The sequence below is a fragment of the Pelophylax lessonae genome (assembly GCF_965119305.1).
Source record: "Pelophylax lessonae genome assembly, chromosome: 11".
Taxonomy (NCBI): Eukaryota; Metazoa; Chordata; class Amphibia; order Anura; family Ranidae; genus Pelophylax; species Pelophylax lessonae.
This window is the reverse complement of record NC_138778.1, coordinates 34,251,334-34,264,202: the sequence shown is the minus strand read 5'-3', so window position 1 is coordinate 34,264,202 and position 12,869 is coordinate 34,251,334. Positions and strand designations below refer to the sequence as shown.

The 12,869-nt window shown below is 47.2% G+C and overlaps 1 protein-coding gene across 2 annotated transcripts in view; it reads left to right on the top strand.

Annotated features, from left to right (window-relative positions):
• Positions 1–12,869, top strand: part of LOC309567151 (protein-glutamine gamma-glutamyltransferase E-like) — an 85,011-nt gene that overhangs the window by 22,138 nt on the left and 50,004 nt on the right. For both annotated transcript variants that reach the window (XM_082272498.1, XM_082272497.1), the window contains exon 3: positions 11,141–11,353. In XM_082272498.1, the coding sequence (XP_082128624.1) occupies positions 11,141–11,353 (213 nt within the window). The remainder of the gene's footprint in view (positions 1–11,140; positions 11,354–12,869) is intronic.

Here is a 12,869-nt window from a genome sequence, read left to right as displayed (position 1 = left end):
GAGTTCTGAAGGAACAGCACCAGCGGCCGTTCATTCAGAGCGCATGCGCCAGTGACGTCACTGGATGCATCTAAGGTAAATATCTCCTAAACGGTACATGTTTAGGAGATATTTACAGTACCTATAGGGAAGCCTTATCATAGGCTTACCTATAGGTAAAAGTGTCAGAGGAGGGTTTACTTCCTCTTTAACATAGTTTTTTTTTTTTTAGTTTTAGCAGGAATTATGCGAGTTATGTTATATTTGTGTCTGATAATAGTGATTTTGTTGTAATTTTAGCTAAATATATCTTTAATATTTTCTTGGGGGGGGCCGTGCCAGGTAGTCTGTATGGGGCCCCGCGATTTCTAACAGCAGCCCTGTGCGCGAGGCCGGTGTACTCTCCTCTTTTTCTTACAGTGTTACAACTTTCAATGTTGCTTTTCTATTGGTGCTGTTTCCCTGAACTTCTGGTCTTCACTGGAAAGAATAAAGCTGGCTATACATGGATTCAAAAATGTGATCCATGTATGGGCACTGTGGTTGTACAGAAGTTGATCTACCAATCCAGTTCTGTACAATCACTCTGTCGGAATTTTGGGCTATAGCCAGCAGTGCAGTTTAGTGTATTCTGATAACAGGGAAGTCTTAGCAGGAGAAATACCACATTCTACTTCAAGTGTGTGAACGGGGGCATTGGGCTAGTTTATTTTTCGTTCAACCCACGGTTCAAAAAAACTGACTGATGTATGGGGTGCCTTCATAGTAGACATTGCAGTCTACAGCCAGCCTGATAATTTGGAGAGGGAAGGGGGGGGGGAAAGGGGGAGGAACAGGGGAGTGGCTTGCCATCATAGGCTATAGGGCTGTGTGTCTATTGATGCAAACAGTGTAGGGAGACACAACTCTAATCACTGCTTACAAGGGTGGCTCAAGGTGCTGCCAGAGAAAGAAGCCACCCCGAAACAGGAAACCTGGTGCAGCGGTCATCCTATAAATTTAATCTGGAAGATTCGGCAAGGATTAACCACTTCCTTACTGGGCACTTATACTCCCTTCCTGACCAGGCCAAATTTCAGCTTTTAGCTCTGTCACAGTTTGAATGACAATTGTGCGGTCATGCAACACTGTACCCAAATGTAATTTTTATCATTTTTTTTACACCAATAGAGCATTTTTTTGGTGATATTTAATCACATTTAATCACAAAAAAGACCAAACATTTTGAAAAAATAAAAACAAAATGTTTTTCATATTTTGTTATAAAATTTTGCAAACAGGTAAATTGTCTCCTTCACTGATGAGCACTGATAGACTGCACTGATGGATACTGATGAGGCTGCACTTATGGGTGGCACTGATAGGTGGCACTGATGGTCACTAATAGGCAGCACGGAGAGGTGGTACTGATAGGCAGCACTTATGGGCACTGATAGGTGACACTGATAGGCGGCACTAATAGGCACTGATAGGCAGCACTGATACGTGGCACTGATGATGAGGCACTGATGGGCACTGATAGGTGGCATTAGTGAGCACTGATTAGCAGTACTGTTAGGCACTGATAGATGGCACTGGTGGGCACCGATTAGCAGCACTGGAGGGCACTGATTAGCAGAACTGGTGGGCACTAAGGGAACTAATGTCCCTCTAACAGAAGCCGGTTAACGGCTTTCTTCTTTTCTTCATGCTGACAAAATGAAGGAAAAAAAAAACATTAACTGGCATCTGTTTACTTCTGTGATCAGCTGTCATTGGCTAACAGCTGAACATGTATTAAAGGGCCTGCTGTAATTGGCCCTTTGCCCTGGGTACTCCCAAGGACTCGGCAGATCATAGAGCACACAACGAGAATGGGAGAACGTACATTTACGCTCTCCTGGCAAGTGATTAGAAGATAAAGAAGCTGCATACTCAGTAAGTGACTAAACCAGATGCTGAAAATGCTTAAAAACTGAGGGATTACAATCCATTTAAGTTTTATTATCACATGTCCAGCCACAGGTAAAATGAAATTCACAGAATGAATATCATAAAGATGATCCTTAAACATTCTTTATGATTTTGTTTTAAAACATTCAACACATGGGACTTATCATATAGATCAGGGGTCTCCAAACTTTATTTACAATTTACAATATACAATTACCTCCAACCAGTTGTCAAGTGGAGGAGAAATACTGCCCCATGACTGGTATAAGTGCCCCATATTTTATGTTATTTAAAGGAATGTTGCCCCATCCTTGGCATCAGTTGGAGGAAAAGCATCCCATTATTTGTATTATTTTCAGAAATAGTGCCCCATCATATTAGATGCGGGATCAGTGCCCTATTATTGGTATTAGTTGGTGGATCAGTGCCCTATTATTGGTATTAGTTGGTGGATCGGTGCCCTATTATTGGTATTAGTTGAATTGAATAGTGGCCCATCATTTATTATCATTAGGAGGGATAATGCCCCATCGTTGGTGTTAATGGTAAGAATTATGCCCCACTGTTAGTGTCTCTTAGAATCGGGAGGAATACTTCCCCAAGGGCAGGGTAAAGGAATGCAAAGGGCCGCAGTTTAGAGACCGCTAAGATCAGTCCGTTCATCTCACAATTATCTTAATAGCTGGTTCCTTCATATTTGCCTGGGGAGATTTAGTATTCCTTCACCATAATACATCTGCAGAAATTAAAATTTTAGATGTCAACAGTTATGTATACACAATTTGAACTGTAGTATGTTATATTTGCAACATGTAAAGTTGCAGATGTATATTCCAGAGTAGTGAGTTCTGATCTAGGGGATTTATGAGCAATACAATCTTGCAGCTCATGAAAAAACTGTAACATAAAGCGAAGTTCCGCCCAAGAGTGGATGTTCCACTTTAAGGACTCCTCACCCTTAGTTGGCATGTCATTTTTTTGGGGGGGGGAGTGGGTACCTAGTTTTTACAGATACCCATCTCCCACTTTAGCTCAGGCCGCCTAGGTGACTTGAGCAGAAGTTCTCCTCTCCCCCTCCCTCCTTCCCTGCCTGCAATCTTCTGGGACACGTCACAGGTCCCAGAAGTTTGCCCGGCCATTGAGGAGGCGCAGCGCAACTTGCGCACCCGGCTGCAAAGTCACAAGCTCTCACAGCTGGATGCCCACATGTATGATGCCAGCGCTAGGGAGAGGTGAGGGAGAGAACCGAGGGTTCCTGGGATTGCTGGATTGTGGGACAGGTGAGTATGTGTTTATTAAAAGCTAGCAAAGCCATCTTTTTCAATTTGCAATTGGGATATACAGTATGTCTAAGGACAAAGAGAAAGTACTGGTACCAGTTCATGAGTCAGTCTAGACCCGTGCAAGTGAAGATGAAGTTGTATATACATAACTTCCTATGAACATCCTTTATATTGATGGATTCCAATGGATTCAATGTACTGTATACTGTCAGGGTCCGGACTGGTAGCAGGAGCGGTGCAGGGAGTGGATCCGCTGTGTCAGTGAGGGATTGGCGTGGACCGTACCGGAGGATCGGTTCTAAGTAGTTACTGGTTTTCACCAGAGCCCGCCGCAAGGCGGGATGGGCTTGCTGCGGCGGTAACTACCAGGTCGTGTCCTCTGGTAGCGGCTCAACCTCACCGACTGCTGATATAGGCGTAGTACAAAAGGGACAGGCAGAGGCGTAGTCAGACGTAGCAAAGGTCAGGGCAGGCAGCACAGGTTCAGAGGCGATAGTCGTTAGCAAAGGGTTCGGCAACAGGCAAAGGATTACACAAATAACGCTTTCACTAAGGCAACAAGGCAACAAAGATCCGGCAATGGCTGGAAGGGGCAGGTCACTTATATAGGAAACAGGAAACAGGTCACAGGAAACAGGTCACAGGAAACAGGAAACAGGTCACAGGAAACAGGAAACAGGTCACAGGAAACAGGTCACAGGAAACAGGAAACAGGAAACAGGTCACAGGAAACAGGAAGGGAGGTTTGGACCAGACACCAATTACTGGTGCACAGGCCCCTTAAATTTCAAACGACCTGCGCGCGCTCGCCCTATGGTGCAGGGGCGCGCGCTCCGGGAACCATGTGAGCGGGGAGCGGAGGAGGGAGCCGGAGCGGGCACAGGTGAGTGGATCTGGAACGAACGCTGCGAGCGCTCCGGTCCAGAAGCAGGGACCGGAGCGCTCAGCGTTACAGTACCCCCCCCCCTTTGGTCTCCCCCTCTTTTTGGTACCCAGAAACCTGAGGATGAGGTTACGGTCCAAGATATTCTCCTCTGGCTCCCAGGATCTCTCTTCAGGACCGCAGCCCTCCCAGTCCACCAAAAAATATCTTCTCCCCCTGACCAATTTAGAGGCCAATATCTCCTGAACGGAGAAGACATCCGAGGTACCGGATACAGGCGTGGGAGGAAGATTCTTGGGGGAAAAGCGATTAAAGACCGCAGGCTTGAGGAGGGAGACATGAAAACAGTTGGGAATTTTAAGGGAGGGAGGGAGATGGAGTTGGTAACACACAGGATTGATCCTCTTCTTGACCTTGTAGGGTCCCAAATAACGAGAACCAAGCTTGTAACTAGGAACCCTGAAGCGGACGTACTTGGAGGAGAGCCAAACTCTGTCCCCAGGAACCAGGACAGGAGGAGACCGACGTTTCTTGTCCGCTTGGATTTTCATGCGGGATGAGGCCTGTAAGAGGGACAGGCGCGTCTCACGCCAGATGGCAGAAAAGTCTTGCACCAGGTCATCCACTGCAGGTACACCGGAGGAGGAGGATAACGGCAGAGGAGGCAGAGGATGACGACCGTAAACCGCGAAGAAGGGAGACTTGTTGGTGGCGGAAGACTCTTTGTGGTTATAGGAGAACTCTGCCCACGGGAGGAGGTCGACCCAATCGTCTTGACGGGAGGAAACGAAGTGGCGAAGGTAGTCGCCCAAGATTTGATTGACCTGCTCTACTTGTCCGTTGGTTTGGGGGTGGTATGAAGAAGAGAAATCCAGCTTGATTTTAAGCCGTCCACAGAGAGCCCTCCAGAACTTGGACACAAACTGGACTCCTCTATCGGAGACAATATGTGAAGGCAGGCCGTGTAACCGGAAGATGTGTCGGAGGAAATGCTTGGCCAACTGAGGTGCGGATGGTAAGGCTGGCAACGGGATGAAGTGCGCCATCTTCGAGAAGCGATCTACGACGACCCAAATTATCGTTTTCCCGTGAGATGGTGGTAGGTCCGTAACAAAGTCCATCGCGATATTGGACCAGGGGGTCTCTGGTATGGGAAGTGGCTGGAGAAAGCCGGCGGGTCTTTGGCGAGGGGTTTTGTCTCTGGCACATACAGAGCAGGACTGTACAAATTCAGAGATGTCCTTCTCCAAGGATGGCCACCAATATCTCCTGGAGATAAGTTGTAGAGTCTTTCGGACGCCAGGATGTCCTGCGAGAAGAGAAGAATGTCCCCACTTAAGAACCTTTAGGCGAAGACGGGGAGAAACATAGGTCTTTCCGGGAGGGAGGTTACGCAAGTCTATAGGTGCCACGGTGACCAGACATTCCGGGGGCACAATGTGCTGTGGCTTGACTTCCTCTCCTGTGACATCAGACGAACGAGAGAGGGCATCGGCCCTGAGGTTCTTGCTCGCTGGACGAAAGTGGATCCGGAAGTTAAATCTGGCAAAAAATAGAGACCAGCGAGCTTGGCGGGGATTTAGTCTCTGAGCAGACTGGAGGTAAGATAAATTTTTATGATCCGTGTAGATGTTCACGGGATGTACCGATCCTTCCAGTAAATGCCGCCACTCTTCCAAGGCCAGCTTGATGGCGAGTAATTCTCTATCCCCAATAGAATAATTTCTTTCAGCGGGAGAGAAAGTCTTAGAGAAAAACCCGCAAGTAACCGACTTGCCTCTCGTAGTCTTTTGCATGAGCAATGCACCAGCACCAACAGAGGAAGCGTCTACTTCCAGGTAGAACGGCTTAGTAGGATCCGGTCTGGACAGAACTGGGGCGGTGGCAAAGGCAGACTTAAGAGCGCTGAAGGCCTTCTCGGCCTGGGGCGGCCAAGATTTCGGGTTAGCCCCCTTCTTGGTTAGGGCTACAATTGGTGCCACAAGGGTGGAGTAATGCGGGATGAACTGTCTATAATAGTTTGCGAATCCGAGGAATCGCTGGATGGCCTTAAGGCCAGAGGGACGAGGCCAGTCCAGGATGGCAGACAGTTTGGCAGGATCCATTTGTAGTCCCTTGGCAGAAATGATGTAGCCCAGGAAGGGAAGGCTGGTACGGTCGAACAAACACTTTTCAAATTTAGCGTAGAGACGGTTCTTTCTGAGACGGGAGAGTACTAAGCGGACATGAGCACGGTGTTGATCCAAGTTAGTAGAGAAGATGAGGATGTCATCCAAATAGACCACGACACAGGTATAGAGCAGGTCTCGGAAAATGTCGTTAACGAACTCCTGGAAGACCGCTGGAGCGTTACAGAGCCCGAAAGGCATGACTAAGTACTCAAAATGCCCGTCTCGGGTGTTAAAAGCCGTCTTCCACTCGTCACCCTCTCGGATGCGAATAAGGTTATAGGCCCCTCTGAGATCCAACTTGGTGAAGTACTTGGCGCCTTGTAACCGGTCAAAGAGTTCCGTAATCAGGGGAAGAGGGTAACGGTTCTTTACAGTAATGCTGTTGAGACCCCAAAAGTCTATGCAAGGCCTAAGGGTACCGTCCTTCGCAACAAAGAAGAATCCTGCTCCGGCAGGAGAAGAGGATTTCCTGATAAACCCTCTCTGCAGGTTCTCCTGGACTCGTGGCTAGAGTCTCTGGAGGGGAGAGAGGATAGATTCTTCCCCTAGGCGGCGTAGTGCCAGGTTGCAAGTCAATGGGGCAGTCATATGGCCTATGTGGAGGCAACACCTCCGCCTGTTTCTTGCAAAAAACGTCTGTAAAATCTGCATATGGTTCAGGCAGACCGGAGGAGGAGAAATAACAGGTGCAGACTTGACTCGTACCGACTTGAGACATCTGCCGAAACAAGCCGAACCCCAGCTTCGAACCTCTCCGGAGGTCCAATCCAGAACGGGATAATGGCGCTGGAGCCAGGGCAGACCCAAGAGGAGTTCTGAGGTGCAATGGGGTAACACAAAAAACTCCAATCGCTCAGAATGCAGGACTCCGATGTCCATCTGGAGGGGTTCTGTACGGAACTGCACCATACCGTCGAGTCTCTCTCCATTAACTGTGGAGATGAAGATGGGCTTCAGTAAACGAACCATAGGGATGTGGAACTTGTTCACCAGCGAGGCGTCCATGAAGTTACCGGCTGAACCGGAATCCAGAAAGGCAGAGGCAGCAAAGGAGATCTTGGCGGACACGGAAATCCGCACGGGTACCGTAATGCGTGGAGAGGAGGTATTCACACCTAGCAACGCCTCTCCCACGTTGACTAGGTGCGAGCGTTTCCCTGACGCGGTGGACGGAGAGGACAGTCCTTTAGAAAGTGCTCAGTACTGGCACAGTACAAACAGAGGTTCTCATCTCTACGGCGGTTCCTTTCTTGCGTGGTCAGGCGAGACCGATCCACCTGCATGGCTTCCTCGGCGGGAGGCCCAGAAGAGGGTTGCAGTGGAGGCTGGAAGATAGGCGCCAGACGAGGAAAGCGTCTGGGACGAGCACTTCCCTTTTCCTGTAGCAGTTCCTCTCGTCGCTCAGCAAAACGCAGGTCAATCCTGGTGGCCAAATGGATGAGGTCACTCAGGTTGGTAGGGACTTCTCGTGCGGCCAGGACGTCCTTTATGGCGCTGGACAAGCCTTTCTTAAAGGTAGCACAGAGCGCCTCGTTATTCCAGGAGAGTTCCGAAGCCAGGGTGCGGAAACGGATAGCATAGTCTCCGACAGAGGAACTCCCCTGGGACAAGTTCAATAACGCAGTCTCTGCTGAGGCAGCCCGGGCTGGCTCCTCAAAAACACTCCGGAATTCCACAAAGAAACTCTGGACACTGGCAGTGGCAGGATCGTTGCGGTACCAAAGTGGTGTAGCCCAGGCCAGGGCCTTCCCCGAAAGCAGGCTAACGACAAATGCCACCTTGGCTCGCTCCGAGGGGAACAGGTCAGCCGACATCTCCAGGTGAAGGGAGCATTGGGATAAGAATCCGCGGCACAACTTGGGATCACCGTCGTACTTGGCCGGCATGGACAGACGGACTCTAGAAGTGGCGGCGGCCACAGGCTGCGGTGGTGAAGCAGATGCAGGCGGTGGAGGCGGCTGCTGCTGTGCTGGAAGAAGCTGCTGCAGCATGGCGGTCAACTGTGCCAGCTGTTGACCTTGCTGAGCGATCTGCTGCGACTGCTGGGCCACAACTGTAGTAAGGTCCGCGATACTAGGCAGAGGCACATCAGCGGGATCCATGGCCGGATCTTACTGTCAGGGTCCGGACTGGTAGCAGGAGCGGTGCAGGGAGTGGATCCGCTGTGTCAGTGAGGGATTGGCGTGGACCGTACCGGAGGATCAGTTCTAAGTAGTTACTGGTTTTCACCAGAGCCCGCCGCAAGGCGGGATGGGCTTGCTGCGGCGGTAACTACCAGGTCGTGTCCTCTGGTAGCGGCTCAACCTCACCGACTGCTGATATAGGCGTAGTACAAAAGGGACAGGCAGAGGCGTAGTCAGACGTAGCAAAGGTCAGGGCAGGCAGCACAGGTTCAGAGGCGATAGTCGTTAGCAAAGGGTTCGGCAACAGGCAAAGGATTACACAAATAACGCTTTCACTAAGGCAACAAGGCAACAAAGATCCGGCAATGGCTGGAAGGGGCAGGTCACTTATATAGGAAACAGGAAACGGGTCACAGGAAACAGGTCACAGGAAACAGGAAACAGGTCACAGGAAACAGGAAACAGGTCACAGGAAACAGGTCACAGGAAACAGGAAACAGGAAACAGGTCACAGGAAACAGGAAGGGAGGTTTGGACCAGACACCAATTACTGGTGCACAGGCCCCTTAAATTTCAAACTACCTGCGCGCGCTCGCCCTATGGTGCAGGGGCGCGCGCTCCGGGAACCATGTGAGCGGGGAGCGGAGGAGGGAGCCGGAGCGGGCACAGGTGAGTGGATCTGGAACGAACGCTGCGAGCGCTCCGGTCCAGAAGCAGGGACCGGAGCGCTCAGCGTTACATATACATTCCAATCAAATAATGAATTCAAATCAATGTATACATTCCAATCAATGAAAGCATTCCAATGTATTCCAATAGATTCACTCTATCCAATAGATTGCAATGATTCAAGTACCTATCTCTGGAATAATAACACAAATATAAATACATCTACTTAATGGGCAAATTCAGTCTTTGTTTCTGTTTGGTGGAATAATACCCACAGTAGCACATGTTTAATAGCAGTTCTGTAGATATCGGTTATAATCATATGAAACAGTCGCCACTTAAAGACAAAGTACCTAATTAGACAAATGTGATCTTCGCCTACATGAAGAAATACCTAACTTGGATGGACCTTCACCTATAGTATCTAACAAAAGTGAGTAAACCCCTCACATTTTTTGTAAATATTTTATTATACCTTTTCATGTGACAACACTGAAGAAATGACACTTTGCTACAATGTAAAGTAGTGAGTGTACAGCTTGTATAACAGTGTAAATTTGCTGTCCCCTCAAAAAAACTCAACACACAGCCATTAATGTCTAAACCGCGGGCAACAAAAGTGAGTACACCCCTCAGTGTTGTCACATGAAAAGATATAATAAAATATTTCCAAAAACGTGAGGGGTGAACTCACTTTTGAGAGTTACGGTACATGTAGCCTGACAACTTTCAAATTTGCATATGTTTGAAAGTAGTTACAGAAATATCTTTGATACCCATATGAATTGGAACATTTGCTGTTGGAAAAGTATATATCCAGCTAAGACATTTTGGCTCTGTTGCCTTTTTTTTTACATCTTTTGGATCACTAATACCCCTAATGTGGGTTTTAAGCAAAGTGATGTACAGTATCTCACAAAAGTGAGTACACCCCTCACATTTTTGTAAATATTTTATTAGATCTTTTCAGTGTGAGGAAACCATGCCGATGAGAGCAGGGGATATCTGTACAGCCCTGGCCAATAGGCACAGGAGGGACCCAGGTGCATGCTGAGTAACTGTACTTATATCTGAAGTGCACATGTGGCTCCCGGGATTTGGCTGGAGAGCCGAGTCGAGGTAGGGAGGGGGCTGCTGCCTCTCCCCAGTGCAGACTGCCATGTGGCCTTAGGTGGTCGACCTGAGGGCCAGAAACAGAGATGCTGAAACCCAGGGACTCTTTTGAGGACTGACTGAGAGAAGATGTCCATAGATCTTATCTGGACTACGACGGAAGGTTACCTGCGGACAGGGCCTTGTGAGTGCAGACTTTTCACAGGGATCCTAGCGACTGTTGCTGTTAAGATCCCCTTCTGGGTGCTAGAAAGTCAGTAGGTTGGATGTAAGCTAAAGGGGATACTGGCTAGTGTCCTAAAGAGTTTACTGAGTCTGCTGACAACACAAGCGAAGGACTTATTCTTCCATGCAAGTGCTGTATGGTTCAGCAGAAGATCTGCTATTCAGCTCCACTAAAGTGAGGCCAAGTGAGAGTTGTCCTCACCTCTACATAGTTGAATTTGGAGTGTCCCACTAATCCCTTCTCCTATCCAAGTTCTCCAAATAAAACACAAAACAAATGCCCTAGACTGGTCATTGAAGACAACGAGTGACAGTTTGTGTGAGCACCTGATAGTGTGAGAAAATCCCTGGTATCTGGTAACAGGATAATCAGAGGGAGACCTAAGATAGTTCTATACTCAGCAGTTCCTACGGCGGCAGTGCCGCACCTACTGCAATATGATTGTATGTATGTATATATAATAGTAGTGGTGGGCTCAGGCCCCCCATTTTCCCTTTGTTCAAATCTAACTGGTATTACAACAAAGACAGCATTGTTCTGTTAGCTTTTGTTTTCAGTCGCGGTTTCGTTATATATATGGTCTTTGTATGTTTTCATTAATGTAAGCACTTTCAGCACCTTTGTTACTGAGTAGTATTGTAATATTTTCAATAAAAATATTAAACAAGAAAAAATAATCCCTACTCCATTAGGTATACAAACTACTAAAACATGTGACTGTATATTTATAATCCTATTACCCATATCTTCTACAATGGTAGGTAACTCCTTCCTTGAAAACACTTTCACTGATTCCCCATCACCGTCACCGAACAGTTGGGGAGCTCAGAGAGGCTCGAGTGGATCCACCTCTGTGAATATCACCATCTTCACCCCTAGTGATGCAGTAATTGGACGATATGTTCTATACATGACGAGTGGAGGCTCCAGGCGTATCGGGGAGTTCTTTCTGATCTTTAACCCTTGGGCTCCAGGTAATAATCAGCTATATTAAAATTGCACTTCTGTTTAGTCCTGAAAGGCCCCTTTCACACATACGGTCCGTTCAGTTCATCAGTTCAGTCACGTCAAAATGTATCAGTTTTTCATCCGTTTTTGAATTTGTTTTTTCATCCGTTTTTCATCCGTTTGTCCGTTTACATCCGTTTTTCGTCCGATCCGTTCTTTTGACGGATGAAAAATAGGGCATTCAGCCGTTCCAAAAAACGGACATTGACGGAAGCAGATGAAAACGAATGTTAACAGATCATCCGTTGTCATCCATTTTTACATTGAGATGCATTGATGTCCGTTTTTCATCCGTCAACTGATGGATGAAAAATGGACAAACGGACCGTATGTGTGAAGGGCGCCAAATAGTAATTAAATCTGAACTATCAAATGTTTTCATTGTTTACTTTTCACATTCCCCATTCACACATTCCATGGTTTTAGCCCTTAAAAGACCTTGTAATTACAGAAAAATACCTGTTTATCTGACAAATGCACTCAGCTCCTAATTTTCTGTTGTGGGTTTGATACACCCCGACATTACTAAACTGAAATTGGAAGGAATGATGTCAACCCTGCCTAGCTTTCATTTTCCTGAACAACAAAATATCCCCATCCTCCACATCACCGCAACAAAAGGGATGGTGTTTTATAGTTTAAAAAAGTGAGCAAGGCAGAGCTAATTTTAGTGCTTGAAACAACAAAGGCATAATGAACAAGACAAAGGACAACTCTAAATTTCTGACAGGATCAACAGGTATATTTTTGCCCTTTTTGAACAATTAAAAAAAAAAAACGCTTATGATGTTATATTTGAAAGACCAAAATAGAGCAAATAAGAGTAGTCCATATTTAGGGTTTTCATACACTTTAACAAAGGTTAGCTGCAACAAAAGAAAAGATACGCAGAAAGATACACAAGGCAGTTCAAAAATGCCGGGCTTATGTATAGATGGAGGCTCAAGACATGCCTTTTTAATTGCGCACCCATGATGCTTCCCCAATGGTGACTTAAATGAAAGTGTGCTGTCCTAGCCTGTGTGATGTGCAGGGTTGCATCCAGATAGGAAAGCTGGAAAGGCTTAAGGTGACGTTCCTAGGATGCAGAGCTTACTCCAGAAGCATCCATGAGCCTCCCTACTAAACAGGAACCTGTCGCTAATGCTAGTGAATATGAAAAAGAAAGGATCGTTAATACTCCCGACAAGCCCAGATGAACAAAAAATAAGGAGCAGCCTCAGCCTACATATTACTACCATACCATACACCCTAATGCATTTCGTCTCACCCACCTGGACAATCCTTTCTTCTTTATATTTACTAGCCCTCTGGATTGGTATCAGGATAAGCCTGCACCCCATGGTCTGGGACACAAGGATATACTGTACTTTCGTCTCTACATTAAGCGGCGCCATAAGCTGTATAACAGGTCACTGTCGCTAATGGTAGATATACCGGTATCTATCCTCTCTAGCAGGTCTCTGCCCCTGTCTGTGACTT